The sequence below is a fragment of the Zonotrichia albicollis genome, chromosome 5 (genome assembly GCF_047830755.1).
Source record: "Zonotrichia albicollis isolate bZonAlb1 chromosome 5, bZonAlb1.hap1, whole genome shotgun sequence".
NCBI classification, from domain to species: Eukaryota; Metazoa; Chordata; class Aves; order Passeriformes; family Passerellidae; genus Zonotrichia; species Zonotrichia albicollis.
Window position 1 is genome coordinate 51,593,386 of NC_133823.1, and position 21,055 is coordinate 51,614,440.

At 36.2% G+C, this 21,055-nt stretch overlaps 1 protein-coding gene across 9 annotated transcripts in view; it reads right to left on the reverse strand.

The window, feature by feature from the left end:
* The window catches only part of SORCS2 (sortilin related VPS10 domain containing receptor 2), a 531,512-nt gene that overhangs the window by 13,717 nt on the left and 496,740 nt on the right, over positions 1 to 21,055 (reverse strand). For all 9 annotated transcript variants that reach the window (XM_074541705.1, XM_074541704.1, XM_026792586.2 and 6 more), the window contains exons 20-25: positions 18,862 to 18,995; positions 17,597 to 17,720; positions 15,792 to 15,904; positions 14,051 to 14,176; positions 9,341 to 9,440; positions 7,754 to 7,856 (exon numbers count right to left, since the gene is read on the reverse strand). In XM_074541705.1, coding sequence (XP_074397806.1) covers positions 7,754 to 7,856; positions 9,341 to 9,440; positions 14,051 to 14,176; positions 15,792 to 15,904; positions 17,597 to 17,720; positions 18,862 to 18,995 — 700 coding nt within the window. The remainder of the gene's footprint in view (positions 1 to 7,753; positions 7,857 to 9,340; positions 9,441 to 14,050; positions 14,177 to 15,791; positions 15,905 to 17,596; positions 17,721 to 18,861; positions 18,996 to 21,055) is intronic.

Here is a 21,055-nt window from a genome sequence, read left to right on the forward strand (position 1 = left end):
TAAAGTTTGGACTGGGAACTGATCAATTAGACAAACTCCACAAGAGGCAATAATTTACTCACTCTGACTGGAATCTAGAGAAACAAAAAGCATCATATTAAATTATCACCCTGGCTGAGACTGAGAGGCTTAAGACTTAATAAAGATAAGGGGTTCTTAACTAGATTAATTTAAATCAGACTTTGTCAACTCAAAGGGAAAAATCAGGGACCGGTAGCTTTGCAGCAGATTTTATGGTTTAAACATTCCTCAAGAGCCATACCCTTTGTGCTGTAGCTGTGTTCACCTGCAGACTGCCTAGGCACATGGGGACATCCTTTCCCAAGCACCAAGCAGACACTTCAGATTAGGGAGCTGCAGGCTCTAAGCTCCATTTCCTACAGTGCCAGAAGCTGCTTGACAGCTTGAGCAGCATGACAGCAGATCATGGCTGTCAAAGTCTGTGCTTAAAGCCTGATTAATACAGTGGGCAGAAAAGAAAAACAACGAGCAGAAGAGAAAAATCAGGGTTGAACAGCTGTGGTTTCTGTTGAGCCCCTTTAGACAGTGAGAGAATAGAAAAAGTGACACTAATTTTTAGGCATCTCTCTAAAAGCAACCATCTCCTGCTCCATATTACAGTGGCAGTTTAAAAGCTGGATAAATATACAATTTATTCTATTTTCTCTAGGCTTTTGAAGAAGATCTGTTTTAAATGCCATTTCACAAGAAGGTGTCTTTAGCAAGGGGCACCATTTTGAGATAAAAAAACGAACTGCAACAAACTATTCTGAAAAACAACTTCCATTGCATCAAAGTAATGAAAATAAATGGAATTTATTAAAAATTAAAGATGACTGAAAATAATCTCTTTCCTTTAATCTGAACAATCCAAAAGATAAATTGAGTCCTATATATCTATACAAACACACATATCTGTATAGGTATGTGTATACACACACACACAATTACATCTCTAAATAAAAATTAGGTATTTTATCCCATTATTTAGAAGTAGTACAAAACCAAAAGGAAAAGGACAAGGATGGAAAGAAGGTCTGATGACACAATGCTGTGTTATTATGATCACTTCAACAGGTCTGAGGGCTCCTCCAACAAAAACATACTCGTAAAGCCAAGCCCTGCATCACTCTAATTCATTATATGGATTTTAAAAAAAGCCATTTTGCAAGAGGGAAGGACATTCCTCATAACCAAAACAAATACATTAGGTAATTAATTGTGATTTTGTTTCTCTAGGGCCAGTAACTCCAGACTGTTTTTAATGTGTCTGGTAATGAAACTGGTCATGTGGAAAACTATTCTCTCAATCAGACCTGCATCAAACCTGTCAAACTGTTCACTTTCAGTCCACCATCAAAAGCCTAAGGGAGACAAAACCCAGAAGAATGTCTCTGTAACACATCTGCAGAATTAGCCCACATGTTTCTACAATAATTATAATAACCTTCTCCGAACTATTTCTGACAGATTGGAGAAGCATCAATGGCATTATCAAAACAATTTTGACATAATAAAAATGTTAAACATATCAAAGCCATATGGCACATCAGACCTTTGCAGTTAATTAAAGGGAGAAGAGCTGCTAGTGTGACTACTGCCTATGAAACCAGGTCGAAGTGGATCCTTTGATGCAAATCCTGAGGCTTCAACTCGCAGCTCCTGCATGACTTACCAGTTAGAGATACCATGAGCAGAACACATACTAGTAAACATGTTCGGGGAGAATGAAGAAACCTCTCAAATTCGCAACCAACCATTAAATGTATTGTTGCTAAGACCATTTCCTTACAGTTTAGGAATAAAAGGAGGAAAAAAAAAGTGAGCTGTTATTTCTCACTCGCCACAGCCTGCCCAATCCTGCTAAGTGTAGATCCTTTGGGGAAGTTATAAAGCTGAGGTGCTCAGTACTTCCACTCTTTCCTTTGCTTCTCACACTTACCTGGAAAAGACTAACATTGAATGGATTGGAGGAAGGAGAATATCACAGGCCTTGAGAAGACATGCACTGTAGGCATTAGACCTTTGATACACTACAGAGATCTCTCTGTGTTTCATGGTGGTTCAGTTTTACACTCAACCACCCTGAAGGAAATGACAGTCCAAGCATTTTCAAGAGGCATTTTTAACACATGTGCCGGATATTCTGTTTATGGGGGATGACCACACTGTGGGATGAAATAGGATGTGGACACTGGAGCCTTGCTAAAGATGGGCCTGATTCTGGCAATTTTGCTTCTTCACATGCAGGAAGGAGGCTGCCACCCCTACTCACACAGAGTAAAACTCTAGTGTACCCTGATGTGCTTTGCTCTTCTTCAAGAAGCGGCTAATTTTGAGTCCAATGTAACTGTTTGAAGCAGGCAGAGCTGAAATTCTTGGGTCTACATAAAAGACTACTGTGAAAACATGACAAGACACGAAATTTGACTCAAGAGATTTGTATCAGCAATATGAAAATTGAAAGCACATTTAGAAGAACAGACAAGAAGATTATGCAATAGTTTCTTTGGGAGTTTAACTCATCTGCAAAATGCATGTGCTTCACATCCATCACTGGAGACAATTACCTCTTCTGAGCAGCACTCCATGGTTTACATTTTTAGTTCCTTTTGTTTTTCCTGTAGCATTTTATTTCAATCATGAAAAAGGAGAAACATTATGCCTGCTTTGAGGACCATAAAAACATGAGCTAGAGATGTAATTCTGCAGACCACTACTAAAGAACATCACAGCACATGATTCTCACCAAGCTCTCTCACACCTTTAAGAAGCTATTCCAGGAAATACTTTGTTTTCCTTCCTTTATTCACAAAATCTAATCAATCCATACCCCAAACTGTTAGCACTTAGAAATGTTCAGCAGGAAGGAACAGCAGGAGTGGGATGTGATATTGATTCCTACTCATTTAAGCTCTAGTTTATTTGGCTTCAATTCCTTCTTTGTGGAAAAAATAACCATTCGCCCTTATGAAACTTCATTTATTTTCCAAAGGCTTGATTAAAATTCAGTTTACTATAAAAAATATGAACATATTCACATGGCAAAGAGTATGGAATAATGTAGCATTTTCTTGGAACTTAAATAAAAAATTAATAATAATCCATTAAATAGAATACTTTATTGTGGTGTTGACTTTATTATGTTTGGATAAATGTTCAGATGACTGATTTCTTTGTGCTTTAAGGCACTCCTGATATACTTGCCTCTTTCATTACTGAAATCTTTTCTCCATGCTATCACTTTGATTTCTGAGGATGTTTTTACAAAATATTATGGAACATTAAATTAGTGCCTGTTTTTTTTATCACTAAAAGGCATGGATTGGGACTAAGCTTGCTCTCATGGAACATAAAAGTAGTATAAGCAAGGTGGGGAAAAAAGATAGCTTTTCTTCAGAGACTGAAAATGAGATAGTAGAGTCAATGAGGCAGAAAGATAACACAGTTCTGCTCCAGATTGTGGAAATGACCCAAGAGGGGGTTCATTTACCAAAATTGGTACCTGATAGTAGCAGCAAAAAAGGAATACACACAAAATGGGATAAATCTGGGTGAAGACAATTCATGGTGACTTGTGAAAACAATGCATGCAACTTTAAGTAGTAAAGCAGTTTGCAGTAGTTTGCATACAAATTAAAAGGTGATGATTTTCATACTCTTTCAGAGAATCGAATTTGCTGCAATTAGCCAGGTAAAATACATAAACACAAAAGCCAGCTATTTGCTCTGGTTTGGCTACTCTAATATCCTGTTATTATACAGAAATGAAAAATAAGAAAATGATGATTTCAGATCTTCCTCTAGTAGCATGATGATTACATGTCAGCTTTGATGTGGCTAAAATATAATTTTCCTTTCCTCCACTTTGCCTGGTGCAGACAGTGCTATTTCCCTTCTCTATACTGTTGCCCAGGATCCCACACCATAAAGCTTCTTCTGAGAGGATGAAGAAATCTTTTTCTGGATGGCAGCTTGAAAACCACAAAAAAAAAAAAAATACAAACATTGTTTCAAAGGGAATGGAAGAAATGTGTTTTTACTGAACCAAATCTAGTAAAGATGGCATGGTATAAAAAAATATACGCAGATCCCAGATCCACATTAGGAAACAGCTCTGGATTTTTCAAAATGATTTTCCAGCTGCTTCATATTGTTGTGGGCAAAATAAGCACCTGCAGTCCATTTTACCTGGATGCTTAAAAAACTGGAGCATACTAGCGAGTATTGCAACATGTTGTTTGCTTGAGGCACCCACTCTGTGGTGCTTTCCACAGTCAGGACGTGAGAGCAGAGCAGAGCAGGGCGTCGCTTCACTCGTGGCTTGCCCACCACCCACAGCTGCTGGCAGCTCTGCTCCTCCTGCACAGGAAGGGCTGGTTCACCTGCAAGGAATGACCCCTTGCTCCTTGTTGCCACGCTCAAAATTCCTCCCCTAAACTTTCTAAGCCAATAGCTCAGATAAACCAAACAGCTCATTTGTTGAACACCATTAAAATTAGTTTTTAAAAACCCATCACATTTATCATTTGAAATTTACTTGCCCTATACAGAGTAAAAATAGCCCTAATCTTAAGTCCTTATCTACTCTGATGACAAAGGATCCAACCTCTGTGTTTCTGAAAATATTTTGGATTCTTCCTTTTTTTCCTTTCTTTAAAGCAAAGAACCATGGCTTGGGATTGCCACAAGTCACTTCCTGAGCTCTGGGGACTCCAGCACCAGTTTTTCTGGAAGTGGCTGGATGCACAAAGAAACCATCAGATAAAGTGGGGGTTGCATGAATTTCAGGAATGGGGACATGGAAGGATAAACACTTGCAATTTTACACCCTGTGAAAACAGAGGGCAGCAGTCTTCCTAGTCAATGCCTAAGTATTTGGGATTAGAGCATATAAAATGTGACCTACAGTCATCCAATCATTAGCTAGACAGCCATAACAGTTTTGGTTATCCAGCAGTTCATAAAATTACAGACTTCAGGAATAATTTGGGCATGCTTGGGCACAAGATTTTTCAGCACTCAGAATCCATGGGGCAGTTTGGCCATGTTTTGCCATTTTCTATCAAAGCTGTAGGTCTACAAAAAGGCCTGCTATTTTCTCTCCTTTTTTCATCACAAGTCGGAATTCTGTCACTGCAAATAGATGACATGCTCTCGTGTATGAAGCTGTAAATTCTCTGCCAATCCAGTTACCATCTTATTTTGCAAGCCAGTTTTTCCATCTTGCATCTTTGCAGGTATCAAAATTAGCTTTGAGCCAGCAAAGAGAGAAAAAGCAGCCCAAGACCTGTTCATGCAGTCTCCTGCAAACCACCTGCTTTACACGTGCTCCAAGGCTAGCTGCAGGTCCTCTAGACCCCATTCAGTGTAGTGATAAAACCAAAATCCAAAAAAGTTTCACTGAGGTAGGGAAAAAAGAGTTTTAACCCTTGTATTAATCTCCATGAATGATGGGAAGGCACCACCAAATGTCTTCCATCTCCTCCTTAGGTTTGTAAATCATACATCATAATTATGGACAGTATTGTCATTTCAACACTTTACACATCTGTAATTTCTCTTTGGAATTAAATAATATTTCTATTTCCCCAAGTTATCTGAGTTACCATAAGCCACAGTAATTCTGAAATTATCACTTAAAATTGAATATTTTTTATTGCCTATGGCATTCTTTCAGCAAATTAATTTTTAACACCCAGGCATATAATAGTGAAAAGTCTCCTTAATGTATTATAACTTGCAACTTTTATATCTATAAAGGACACTCATTTCATAGCCTCAGTCCCTGTGGACGAGTTTGTAAACTTACATACTCACTGTACTGACTTTAAAGGGACTGTACTCCTAACAAACACTCCACAGGGATCCAGCAATGCACCAACCACCTCCATCAACACAGGAAAGACTTTTTAAAAAGGATCAAAAATTTGGTGGGACAGGAGTTCACAGGGATCCCATGAGGAAAAAGTGATTTTTGAAACATAGCACTGATTAGGTGCTTAATATTGTTTGAAGAAGAAATTGCAAAAGAAGGATGCAACCAAAAAACTGTCAATTTTGAAGAGCTTAGCAGTATTATTTAAAAAGGATTCTTTCAAATATCTCAGAAACAGATAAGATAGAGACTAAAATTGAAAACTATTGCACGGCCATTCATCAATGCCAACAGCAGTTTTCAAGCTACTGACAAACTTTTGAATATATCTCACAATAGTCCTCACTTGCACCTAAATAACCCCCAGCCCCCAAATGTAAATGCAAATGATTTTCATGAATTATATACAGAAGTGCAAGAGACATTCAAGCTCACAATTTGGAAATTGTACTGTATTTTCCTCCTTAATAAAAGCTCCACTTATAAAGCAATGGTTCATAGAGCATTTTAGAAAGAACTCAAGGAAGAATATGTTTCTACTCCTTTCTTGAATATTTTATACTTCTTCTACCATGCAGTAATTGTGACTGTTATTTAATTGCTCTCATTTAAGAGCTAATAAAAGATATAAATCTGATAGCTTTTAAAAGATATCACAAGGAAATTTTATGATTGAAACACAAACAGAAAATCCTCCATTGTATTGCTATTGAAATAATATAATTACATCACATCAACCATTTTTATGTTTTTTCCTTGCTTCAGGCACCTAAAAGAGCAAAATGGATTTTTATTCCATTTTAGACAGGCTGATTCAGTATTCTGTGCTTTGTCCTTTAAAGCAATCAGTCACTATGAACTCTAAAAAACTCAGGTTCTTGAAGAAAAATGGGTTTTTCTCTATTGACATAAAAATCCTTTAGCTAAACAAACTCTTACTTAATGCTAGCTTCATTTACTGCTGTCACAAACTTAATGCTGATAGTTCTATAAACTTGTATTTATTTTAAATAAAAATCACCCCCTAAAAATGAGGCAAATCAGTATGAATCCTCACTGAGGAAGGACAACAGGAGTGATGATTGATGATGATGATGATGATGATGATGATGATGATGATGGCTTGTTTCCAGTATGCTCAAACCCAACAGCTTCTGAATGCCCCAGAGATACAGAAATGCCAGTAGGATAGACAATGATAACACTGTCCCATGAACAAGAACAAATTATTTAAATTACAAAGCAGCTCAGATTAAAATTAATTGCAGTCTAAAGATATATCAGACTGTTCAAGGCTGGCATTGTTCAGTTTTGAGAATATCCTTCACAGAAGAAATATTTCCTGCAGAAATATTTCTTCCCTCCCCACACTCTAGTGCCAAGTTAACGCTAATTTCTTTCTGTCAGTCATTTTCCATGGCATTGCCTCAGCAATTAAAATGTAATGTGTGCAAAGAGAAGCCCCAGAGCATTACATGCTTTGATAAAACTACTTTTTTAAGCAAATCAGCATTGCAGATGCACTCCCTGTCCCAATAGTTTTAGCTTATTCATAACTGTTAGGAGTAATGAGAAGGGAATTAATCAGGAATGATATTTTAGTTCAGCTATGATTCTTGATGGTATTATTTAGACAAACTGAACAAACTCTCCATAGTTCCTATATTGTTGATATTTATCTTGGATCAGAGCAAGTGAAACAAGCAACAGTTCAGTACCTTGATGTCTGAAAAGTTCAGAAAAATATGACTTTTCAAAGGGGTGCACTTCTTGCAATTCTTCAAGAAATCTTCTTTATAAATGACAAACTCTGTCCTGCTAATCTATGGATAAATCTAATTATTAAAATGCATCTATTGATTAGGGTTTACTTGCCTTTTGAACTTGTAGAGGATGAAAGCCCCAACTGCAACTAGACAAACAACAAAGAGAACCACAATAGCCCAGTAGCCACTGCCTCCTCCAATTCTCTGAGAGTCTGAAACACAAAATAAAAGAACAGTTTTGCACATCCCCTTCCACATCATTCACATTCTTGAGTATTCTTTTCTATTTAATTATCAGGTCAAAAACTTTGGTTGTTGTATTTGCAACCTCTTTTTACCCCATCTGGCTTCTTCAGAAAGGCAAAACCACAGAATTAGTTGGTGACTTGTTACTGAAGAACAGAGGACCCATTAAAAAAATAGAAAGCAACAAACAGCAAAAACCAAGATCCTGAAGATTTAATTATTTGGGTACTCAGTGGTGGTTTGGGTTTTTTTCAGGGAATCTAAAGTTATCATAGTAAGTGATCACACACCCTAAGTACTTGCTCTGCAAAAGCAGGGCTGTATTAATTTCACAGATGGAGAAACTAAGGCTCTGAACAACAAATGAACTCATCAAGGTCATGCATTGGTAAAGGCAGAATGAACATGGACTTCTTTCAATCCCTTTTGTGCTGGCAAACAAATGTCAACCCTTTATGCCAGACAAGGTACCACAGTGAGACTGTAGCACAGTTCTACATTAGAAACTAGATAAAAGAGCTTTGTTTTCTACGGAGAGATGACAGATAAAATATCACACCATAATTTACAAAAATTGATAATGCCTGGCTAAAGCTGTTCTCCCACAACACAAATTAATAAAGGATATATTATGGGAGATAATACACAAACAAAAATCACAGGACATTCTCATAAAAGATTCACATCAAAGCTGGGCTTTATGGTTAAAACATCATTTTAACATCTCCCTGTTTAAAATACACACATACTCTCTTCAACCACTTTCCATCAACAGTGAATCCAGGGAGGCAGGAAATGCCAATTCCCCTTGCCCCCACCCCATTTCCATTTGTTTTAAACAGAGAAAAAACACAATTTATCTCAGGACAGGATTAGTAATGTGGAGACCCTACAGCAACCTTCCCATTAGCTGATCAGAAGATCAGAGATACATGGCAGAGATGCAGCAAGCCTTGTTAGACCCATGTAGTCAGAGCAGCAGTTAATGGCTGATATAAAGACAAAGAAATTCTGCTTTCTTAGCAGCCAGTGCAACCTAAAGTGCTTTTAGATCACCAGATGAGTTTTTGAAGTCTAGTTGGATCTTCCTTCAGAGCACTGTTTTGTACAGTGGAGGTCTTTACTTTATGTTGTGGTTACACAGAAAAAGCAAGAAGCATGTGATACAAATCACAAGATATGACAAAATGGAAACATGAAAAAAATTATTTGGTTGTGATTGTTAATAACAACCAAATGAAAATGTATGTGTACATATATATACACATATATACAAAAATAAACATTTGTAAAATAATATATGGATCTATGTTTATTTATATGTAACGAGTACCAAGTACATATATACATATGTGTTATATGTACACATACATGATTTTCTCCCTAAATTATCAGAACTTGAACAGGCATTCAAAAGTTGGTCCATTGATAGCTCTATTTATATATTTACCTGAACTGGAGTCAGCTAAAGTCACTAAGACCCAGTATCCTCCCCTCAGAAAGAAACTGATGTTGTGTGCATTCAGGGCCTGCTTTATAGCTGCTATTCTCTGAAAATACAACAGAGAGAATGTCAGATGTCTTGTGTTCTGTTCCACTTTGAGACATTCAATGTTTTAAAAAGGAAAACCTCTGGTTCTTTAAATGGTGAAAGCACTTGTCAATGATGAGCTGAAATCTAAAAGAAATTAAATATTTAAAAATCAAGCAAAACTCCAGAAGACATAAAAGCTGAAAACATCACAATTTTATAGCCAAATCTTTCTTTTTGATTACCCAAGTCTTTACATTTACCCACTATGAGACAGACAGCAAGCAATTTGCACGTGCTATTGGGTTTACCTGGGCCATAACTCACACAATACATAATCCATATTAAAAGCCCCCATTCTTCTAACCTATCAGAAGAAAACCTGTGATGCCAACTTTGGATTTTTTGCCATGAAAATTAACTACTATTTAATAATGAACTACATGTCATAATTTACCTTACCTCCTTACCTAAAATGGAATTAATTCCATTTATAGCTAATTTTTAACAATACTCCATAGAAATAGATACATTCATTCATGTGGAAAAAAAATCAGTATTCCTCCCATTTTCCTCCAGTGGATAGAGCAAAGTGAAATATGGTCTCTCATATTTTTATGGAGCAGAACCATTAAATATACCCTCACATCCTAACCCCGGATGACAAATTGTCTGAATTATACTTTCTACTTGCTTGTGTCTTCAACATGGTCAATTTTCTAAAAGATCAAAGCTAGTTTTATACTCTATGCCTTATAATTTGGGACACGACTTCCCAGAGGATGCCAAATTAGAAATTTGCTTTATATCCATGAAACCTTCACAAGTAACTCCTTTTACGATATTATCAATTATGGTGCTCATCTTTGACAAGCTTTTGAAGTATAATGGATAAAAATCCCTGTAGTCCCTCTCATATTATGGACAGGCACTATACGAAAGTTCAAATATCATCATTCTTTTTGAGGAATATCTAACTTCTGAAGCTATTCCACTGACTTTATTAAAATTTTTTTATGTGGGAATGACTCAACGTAATGGTGAAGTGAGCATGGCTTCAGTTATTTCACAAGACAATTACAGCAGACAGCTCCTAAGTATTTATCTTGTTGCCTAAAGCCTGAAAAGAAAATGGATATGAAAACTCCACTTAGGAGTTAGGAGTAACTCCTTCTTAGGATTAGGAGGCTTTAAAGTGATGCTGCTATCAATGAATAAAATGTCTTTGTATCAATCCAGGGTCATTCATGAGTTCATGGTGTACAGTGCCAGAGAGACAACTACTTTAGGTTAATCTGACTTACAGCCACTAAATGAAATTTCTGAGCTCCATAACTTTTGATTCTTCATATTTTCCTGGCAGGTTCATAAGTAACCCAATATTTGGTGTGGTTTTTGCTTAAGTAATTTAGACTTGTTTGTTATTTAACTCCTCACTGCTGGATTTGAACCCAAATCTATATGAACAACATGTCCTCAAGTCCTCAGGTCAAAAATTTGAATCTCATGTGAATCCAGCCAAAGGTTCTGGCTTACTTATTTCACTGACAGACTGATGTTTTTTTCAGTGCTCATGGGTTGGGTTTTTTTCTGCCCCATGGTATTTATTGAGTTCCTCTCTAGATTTCTTAAGTGGAAGGTTCATATACCAGCATTTGAACTTGAATTTTCCATCTTCTTTTTTTACATCCTTTACAATGACAATATTTGAACATGTCAACACAATGGCTCCTGCATTATAAGAATGTAAAAGAATGAAAAATAATGACACTGTTCAAACTCTTACCCACTTCTACATCTTGGGTTCTGACTTTCCCTTTTTGCCAAAGCAACTCACTGGGAATTTTTGTGAAGTAGTTTGTCTGGATAGAAATCTTCCTCAGAGCCCCTGCCTTCCAGATTATAGTTTAATTATATTTTAATTTACTCTTTCAACTGGACTTATCCCACCTGACATTAGACATGCAGTAGATGTGCATAAATTAAGCAACCAAGTCTTTTCTGGAGTCAATAATTAGAGAGGAAAACTTTTGAAATTTCTCTGTTCTTGAAAGCAGGTTAAATCACAGTCAGCTTTTATTTCTCTCTGCATATATTTGAAACAAAAAGGGCTCTTGCCAGAGCGGAATGAAATTTCAGAATTTCCAAAGAGCTCCTCCTGCTGCACTGACAGCTTACTTACCATCTTTGTTATTGATGGCTACTTTTATCAGTAATGATTCATATTCCACATGACTAACCTAATAAACAGCATCACATCCCAACACTCCATGTAAAGCACCAATAAAAACTCCAGCAAGCAGCTGTTCTCTGCCTGAGCAAGAAATTATTGCCTTTAATCTTTCTGAAATAATGTAATATTCCCAAATCTAAAAGGTTTTCAGCCAAGAACAAAGAGGTTCTCTTTAAGAAAAGACATTTTACAACTATGCCTAAGTTAAAGGTATCAGGGACACCTCCTCCAAATGTGCAGAAAACATTCTGCATTGCTGGGTCCTCACAAAAGTGTCACAACTCTGAGAACTGGCATAAGCAGTGTGACAAAGCACATCTTTTCACTGATTCAAGATAAAAATCTTAAAGATTCTCTTCTAGTAACAGAAGGGAATGTAAGGAATCTTTAAACATATGACAACATGAGTATTTTCCTGCTGACTTACCAGAAGCTATTGCTTCTAAGTTTATTTATATAGGATATATTTTCAGGATATTTATCAAGTCACAATTGATCCTGATATAACACATTTTATCAAAATTTTTGCCATTCAAGTCTAAAGCAACACATTTATATGCACATACCAATAGCTAAAACAATGTCTATTAGCAGTAATATAAAACCAGAAATGTAGGCAGCTGTCACAAGAAGACTGGCTGTACATCTCTACAGCACTGTATTCTAAAAACAGTCAGTGTTGAGATGTGAGACTGGTGTACCTGACTTATCATCACAGCACAGCAAAGGCTGCTGTAATTGCTCCTGTCTCCCTTGTTCCTGCTCCAGCCATGGGTCTGACCTGGTTCATCCTAACAATGTCAGAAATGTACACAAATTCTCCAGATTATACAACTTCTTTCCCCTTCCCCTGCTCCTCCAGCTCCAGAAAACCTTTGCAAGGTCTTACTGGAGAACGAATTACAAAACTGTGTCCTGCTACACTACTGGGACATCCCTACAGCCCCACTGAATGGCAGCTTTTCCAAATCATTTGCAGCATGGGATTGCTTCTCTTTATGCTTTAAAGTAACTCACATGATGTTTCATACACAAACATGAGGAAAACTTTGAGACAGCATTGATTTTAACTGATACTCTTTAAGCTGCCTTAAAGCACAGCACTAATATAGAAATTGAGTTTTAAAGGGAACTAATATGCATAACACTTTGCACTGAAGTAAAGTGTTTGTACAACCAAAATAATCTATCTCCAATAGTTTCCTTAAATTATTAAACATTTCCATTCCCCACTGGCTCAGAATAAGGAATTTCCTTTAGAAACTTCACCTTGTTTCCTCAAGAAATGTGCACTTTCAGATAATTTTGAAGTGGCAACGTTCCCCTGGCTGAAAGTCTTAGTCCATGAATGAGTCCCTACAAAAGAAACAACCTACAAAAATTAACTCTTTCCTGCAACATAATCAGGAATTCAGACTCCCAGGAATTCTCACTGTGATTACATGGGAGAACAGTAAGGGTGCCTGCCAAAAAAGTAGAAAGCTTTGTGTGCTCACACATTTCAATGATAGACACCTGTTCAAGTACTTGGACAACTTCAACATACTCCTTTGTCCTTCCAAAGTATATCTCATGAACTCCAAACACAACCTATTTGGTTTATGTTAATATGAAGAGCTTTGTCTTCCCTACTGCCCCAGCTCTTCAGAGACCATGACCTTGTCTTAGAAAGCTTTAAAATGCCCTTCAAAGTTAAGGACACCTTACACTGATTCTTTCTAACTGGCAGGACATGAACTGCAAGGTACAGGCACAGAGCTAGGATCTGTTTCTTCTCTATCACAGTAAAAGGACAAGTATAATAAATTGCACGTGCCAAACAGTCTTCTGGTTTTCAATGGGCATGAAGTCTCTAACAATGGAGGAAACATTGTTTGAAAACAACTAGGGAGAAACTAATGTCTGATTTTCAATCCTGTCTTCACTAAATTTGTTTTTTACCAAAAAACATGTTTTTTACCAAAAAATGACATTTTCTTACAAGGGCAAAAAGTACTTGCTTGATACTCTTTACATTATGGGTCAATGACTAAGGTTCTGGGTTTGTTTGGACCTGAAATCTAATTTCCTTCTGTAGACAGTGCAGAGACTCTTTGCTCTACTGGATCTTCACAGAATGACAAGTATCACTGCTGTTTCTGTTTAAAAGACAGACCAATATTATATATTCTTGAGAAACACACTAATACCAGAAAGTAGATTGTGATTGTCTGGACACCATCAAACACATCAGACATAGCTGCTGTAGCATTCACATGTATCTTGTCAGAAAGGAGTGAGATCTTTACACAGGCAGGGATCACCTCTTCATTTCATATAAAGGCAATGAGACTACAGCCACTTAGTGCAAAACAGGATGAAGGCTGTCCTAAGCAGATGTGCACTGCTCTGGTTACCTTATCACTTGTTATACTTCTCTTCTTTTTTGGCTGATTTGCTGGTAGTAGCACATGCAAGTCAGCAGCTGTGGGCAGACCAGGTTTCACAACTGTCATGAGTGTTTCTTCAGGTATACTGGTCTCCTGTGAAGACAAGAAGAGGCATACTTTGTGTTTTATATAAAATACATAAGTAGCTCCACATATGGCATATAGAATTCATTATTCAGATCCTTAATATCTAAAGGGAATTCCACTAGAAGCTGAAACATGAACAAAGCCAAACATAAATGTACTGAAATGTGAGTTGTTCTTTGAATACTGGAAGACCTAAGTGTTGTTATCACATTAAAGTAATTCAGTGGCATCAAGAAAAGAAGCAAAATGAGGAGGTTTTCAGGTTTTATAAAAACTGCAATGGGTGAGCACTTCTGAGGCACATACAAAAAAAAATTCAAAGTGGTTTAGGATCCTTTGTGGGCCATTCAGACACAGTGTAGACTTAGAAGTGAATACTCATTACAGCTAACTTTAGCCTTTTGAAGGTTGCTTAGGAAGGTGCTTAATGGACAGAGAGAAGTTCTTCAATGTGAGACTAAGAACACTCAGGTTCAGCTCCTGAAATTGTAATGAATACCTTCATTCCCCTGCTGAAAGTCAAGTACATCTCTTTGTAAAATAGTTTGTGCTAATTTGGCTTTTTGTCCTGAATTCCTCCATGTTTTGTACAATGTAGCCACACAATTCTAGTGACCATACCCTGGGCACTTTCCTTGGCCTTCCTCAAAGAGATTCTGAAATTCCATTAAATTGTTCATATACTTTGGTAAATGTTTCAGTAATTATTAAAATGCAAGAGTTATTTTTATAGGGGAGTAAAATATTTTTTTGACTGACACTAGTTGAACTCATTATGGAATGAATTTAAGTTAATAAAAGCAAGAAATTCACTTGTCATTTGATAAGAATCTCAAAGAAAAAAAAAGCAGGAAACTCTATAAAGTCAAAAAGTTTAGAACCTGATTTGCACAATTGCAAATCCAGGATGAGTAAAATGATTTAAAATTCAAATATTTTATAAACAATATCAAGCTGTACTTCAGTGCTACTACTCTCATGAAAGTCAGCGTGTGCACCCTCAATTGCTGACAGGGTGTGTGCCTAAAGAGCTCTCGAGCCCAAAGTTTCCATGAGGTGATCTAATGCCACAGTGCTACTGCATAATTTATACTTGATTTAACCTACAGGATTCATCTGTTCGAAATCCAGATTTCTTTTGTGAACATGCTCTGAAAAACCACTGCATTAATTGAGTGCCTATATATTATACATAATTTTCAAAGTTACAGAGTAAGCATAGGAAATTCTTTCTCTCTGCTTTTTTTTACACAAAGATGATGTCTTTTATATTACTCATTGCTTAGCTTCTAAATCTATCACGCTTAACTACTTAACTCTTCCTGCTTTGGAGTCATCAGTGTTTGCTAATATGTCTACCCCTAATCCCAGAGAGCAATATTTAGCATTAATTGCCAATTAGGCTGTGTTAGACCTAAACTGTGTTACAATATCATCGTCAACAGCTTGCACTTAAAAGTGACACTAGGCTTAAACTTGCAAGAAATGTGGCTCATGAGATTCACTTTATTATTTTGCTCTGCCTCCATTTCAAAATACCTTCTAAATGAGAAGGTATTAACTTAACCTTCAAGCTTTACAACTGGTGAGGGAACATTTTATGATCAATCTGAAGGAGCACCTTCGCAAGGAGTCGCGTCACCACCCGCCCGATGTCTTCCCTCCACTCTGGTATGTCGGGGTTGTACATGTCCAGGTCCTTAGTAAACTTCAGAGGAAGAACATGGAAATGATCTAGAAAAACAAAAAATAAATAGCAAGAAATAAACTAGATTGCAAAAGGGGCTTGATAGAACTAAAAGTCTCTATTTAGCACTTTATGCTGTGCAGCACTGCAGTATCTAGGACCCCTGCTGCTCTCTGTTGTCAGGCATTCCATTTCTTTCTGTATTTTCATCAACACCATCAAAATTTTGCCCAAAGACTAAAGAGAGGAGGAAGAAAAGGAAACAAAGCAGATTCACATACATGCTCTGGGCTCATAATGTTCCAGATAATTTTCCCCTAGCTCAGTAAGGGAGTATTAAAAAGAAGTCATTGGTTTCTTTTATTTGAAATTATAATGTACCAATGGATTTTATTCTCACTGAATCATATGCATGTGGGGGTTTTTCCACTACACATTTCTGTTTTATGTATAAAATAAATACATTACTCCATAAATTAGATATGAAAATAAGAACAGAAATTATATTGCAAAGGCTAACTACTTCCCTCTTTGAAGAAAAGATAAAACAAAGGTACAATATTTCTTTGGATATTGTCAAAAATATCTGAAATACTAGAAATGGGATGATCCTCAGAAAGAAGTCTCTAAAATCTTCCCTTTCTCCCTACAAGATCCTTGGATGAAAACCTAGGGAACTTAACGCAAAGCGGGGATAGAGAACCTCTGGAATGCACAAGTCAAACCTGCTTCCCCTCACTATTTCCAACAGAATTTTGTTTAAACATGGCTTTCTTTTTCAAAAGTTTCTTTATTTTCTTGATGGCCAGTACTTTCATGCTCTTGATATCAGAATTGGCAAAAGAAGCACTGGAATGATAAAGCCATTGATGTATTCATACTAAGAGAGTTATACTTCTAAAGATTTCTTAAAAAGCTGATGCATTTATAAGTGGCAATATAAATATTATATCCATTTATCCTTGAAAATGAGAAGGTTCATAAAAGCTCCATTTAGCAAAAGTGGGGGTTTTGCCATTATTTCAAAATAGTAAGTATAATAAAAGCAAAAATAACAGAATCTTCTTCAGACAACAGAGATGTATCACATCTTGCATTGCATGATAGCTGAAGGCTTTTAGCTCTGCATTAAAATAAAAGCTTTTCTACTTATCACAATTCCCACATGTGACAGCACAAATACAAATGTAAATGATTTCCCAGCACTGCATTTTTCACAGTATATTCTGCCTCGTCACTACATAATAAAACACAAAAAAGCCACACCAGGACACATTATGGAACAAGAGCTGAAGGGTTATTTGATAATTACAGCAGAGATATATTTGATCCAAAATCTCAGATAAACATCAAGGTAACAGTGATATATTGTGATGAAAGGCAATTATTTGACATGGTTTTCAATGCTGAAAGCAAGAGCATTTTAGTTTTGTTTTTTTTCAGAGGTATTTAGACTACTTTACTTATAAATTCTGGGAAACTTTCTAGTCACTGGCCAAAATACAACTCAAACACATATAGCATTTGGGAAGCACAGTAACATTTAAAAGAAGCAAAGGAAAATGTTTGACTGTTGAGCTTTCTGGAGTTATTTAGTGACTGTTCATGCCTCTAATTTTAACAATTAAATCTGGCATTAGATTTAATTTTACAATAGGTTCACTTGTGGTAGGGCTGGTTTTAGACATCCAATAAAATTACATATGAAACAAAAAAAAGGAAAAAGACTAATGTCTTACCAAAAACATGGACAACTTTTGAGTCCTGAAGCATAGAGCTCCCACAGGAAACTTGCACTGTAACTCTGACATCACCTGTCTCAGTAAACTTTGTCACTAGAAAATTCTCCAATGTAAGCAGTGGCTTTTAAAAAAACAAAGAACAGTTGGAAACAGAATTTCAGCAAGAACCATGAGAACAGTGCTGAGAAAGACTGTTGATAAAATATCATCAAAAAAATTTCACATAAAATTTAAATTTTTCAATATTTTATCAAATCGATCAACTACAATTTTCAATACAGAATTTTTCTTTCCTTGAAAGGATCTTATACAATCAAGCAGCCAGATGAGGAAAATATTTCTTTTAGAGTAATCAGTCAAGTATTAGGTTTTCAGTCAGATCCCACTAAAATTAATTGAGTCTGAGTGAGACTCAACAATCTCTACAAGATTATATGAAGCAACTCATTTGCCTCAAAAAATGTAGGGTATGTCAGGGTCAAAAGGATTAATGGTGTCAACTTAGAGCATCAGCCCACAGTCACCTCTGATGTGGAGCTGAGATACTCTGCTCCCTGACCACATCCTTAAGAATGACAAAATCCTTCACAAGACCCTCAGCGCCTCTTTTTGCAATGGCAAAGTCAATAATGATGAACAGATACAGGCTGGGATTAGGGGAGACAGCACATTCACAAGAAGAAAGTTCACTGCCCATATTTGAAGCATTCCTCTGTCACACTTAGTCTGACTCATAAAGAAAATACCTTATCTGTTATTTAAAAAATGACCTTAAAAGAAATTAACCCAGCTATAAAATAAATACTCCCCAGCAGAAATACTTGGATATTTAATGCTCTAGAACACGTATATAGACTTTGATCCACAAATGAATACCACTAGATTGTTTGAGTGCTCTAAATGTTTTGATATCCTTTAAGATAACACATTTATTTTTTATATGACAGTTATTTTAGACTCACAGAAAACATTTATCTGTACAATGAAAAAAACCCAAACAACCTATACATATATTTGTTCAGCACTTCAATTTACATCACTTGTTACTAGCTTGGAAGTGCATAAATCTAAGTTTCATCATTCACCTATGATCCCAAATCTATTCCCCTCTAAAAGTTGGGTTTTTTCCACAGGTAATGAAGTATAAGAAAATGTTGTTTCCTCCTCACAAAGCAAACAGTTTAAAATTTGAAAGAAAGGGAAAACCTTTATTAGAAAGAGATTGAAATTATCTCTTGAAATAATCAAAACCATTTGTGTACCTGAAGATTGTTTCCTATCCACCAGTAGAAAACTGTCAAATTAGGGTTCTTAGGCAGGATGATGGCTGTCAGGTTCACCTCCTGGTTTCTCCCAATGACTGGAACCACTTCTAAATTTAAAGCCTGGAGTGGGGCTGAACAAAGTTCCAAAAACATCACTGAACAACAATCCATCAATTTATTAACACCTCCTTCCCCAAAAGCCTCCCACCTGTTCACCATAAGGTCCTGAATTCATTTTTCCCTCCCTCCTTTCCTTCCTCTTTTACGTCTGTATTGAAAGCTATGGACATAATTGGAAAGACCTCATTTCAACTACAAACCATCCGCAGATGACCCCAAAACCCCTCAAACCATATCTTAAAGCAATAAGACATATCAACAAAATGGGCTTCTCTCATGGCCCATTCGTTTCATTCATGTCCAATTCCAGACACATAAGCAAATACTCCAGTTAAAAACTGGAAAAGGCAATCTCAGCTCTTTTTTTCCTTCTTTTTTTAAACCCAGTAACAAAAGATCAAATGAATAGAAATCTAACAAGTCTCAAATTGCTAAGGGATAATCAGAAAACTGAAAAAGAATGCTGCTGACTACTCATTTTCATTATAAAATATCAGCTGTTAGGCTCACATAAAAAATCTCATTAATTCATGCTTTAAAATAGAACTGTACATCAAGGGAGCATTTATTTGCAAATCAAAATAGATAACCTCTGGACTCCAAAATGTGCCTTAGAGTAAGTTTATTCCTTTCTGAACTACTAAAACCATAAACATTACTATTTGTTTAAAAGAAATGCATCATTACAAGGGTTTTATCTGCTTGTGTTATGTTTATTAGTGTTGTGCTGTTTCACAGTACTATAACTGTGTTAAAAGAAAATTTTTCCCTCAGAGGTTTCCCAGTATATCTTTATCAGAATGTCTGAAGGTAAAAGCTTTTTAACAGCACATTGTGGTAACTAGAATTTCTTAACTTCTTCACCCACACCAAAAACCTGGGATATGAAACCACTGTAGAGCTCAAAATTCATTCCTCACATAGAATGAATACTAACCCATCCATTTCTGCTCCATTCTAAATATCTTTTAACTCATTCAAAGGTTTTTCATCTCAGTGCAAATTTAATAGTAATTAACACTGGTCTAAAGTATTTCTCTTATTTTGTATCAGGGGGTGAATCATTGCTGGTTCACTTCTAATTTCACTTTGACTAAACTGACTGAACTTCTGAGAGCAAGTTGTCCAAAGCCCTTTTCCACCTCACTTCACTTGATCAGTGTGGTGCTTCATCTGAATGTAAAGCACTATTTTACTCTGCATTTTCTTCAATAACTCTCTAACCACCTAGATGAATTCAGAACTGTTGGGTGCTTTAACAAATTATTCCTTCAGTAGCTTCCAGAGGAGTAAAAATGCTTCTCTGGTGATGGTGTCTTGAAGAAAATCCAGAAATGTTAGGAATTTCATTAAATTTGTTCCTCCTAGAAATATATTTTCCTTCTCGAAGGATCTGAGAAACCTTTTAGCTTCTGCCATAAATCTGTGTTTTCACAAAGGAAATTGATTGCTTTGATATATGGTTTTGTTCTTGAAGAAGATTACTTTCTTTTCCAAAATTTTTAGAGGCCAAGTTGCTTGGTACTTGAATGATGACTGTAATTTCAAGGTTGTTCTTTCTTTATATGTTAAAGAGCTGAGAATAATTACTGCAAATGCTTCTGCTTGTCTCTGTTGCACAATTCCATAATGCATTTGAACAAACTTCATGGCACCCTTAAGTGTGTACAATTAAGACTGAAGTTATATGATTTCAATTTAACTAAGTAAAAATTTCAATAGTTTCCAAAGTTCCACACTATACAGGTCATGGTTCCATGAAAAATAAAATGCATGCAGCATATGTATTAATGGATGTATGCAGTTCTTCTTTAGTTCCTTTTATTCTGAGTTCTTGGGCCTCTACAGTTGCCTACTCACATTTTTGCTAATTCTAATTTCTAATTTCTTTTGCAGTTCATTAGAAAGTTTTAGATTGTTTAATCTGGATCAGAAAGTATGATTTGCACGACAGGCAAAAATTCTTATAATTTTCCTGTATTACAGAGTATCACATAGCAACCCAGCAGAAGTGGAAAGATTTCCTCTACCATTTGCCTCTGAAAAAATTCCCTGGGAATAATGCATCAGT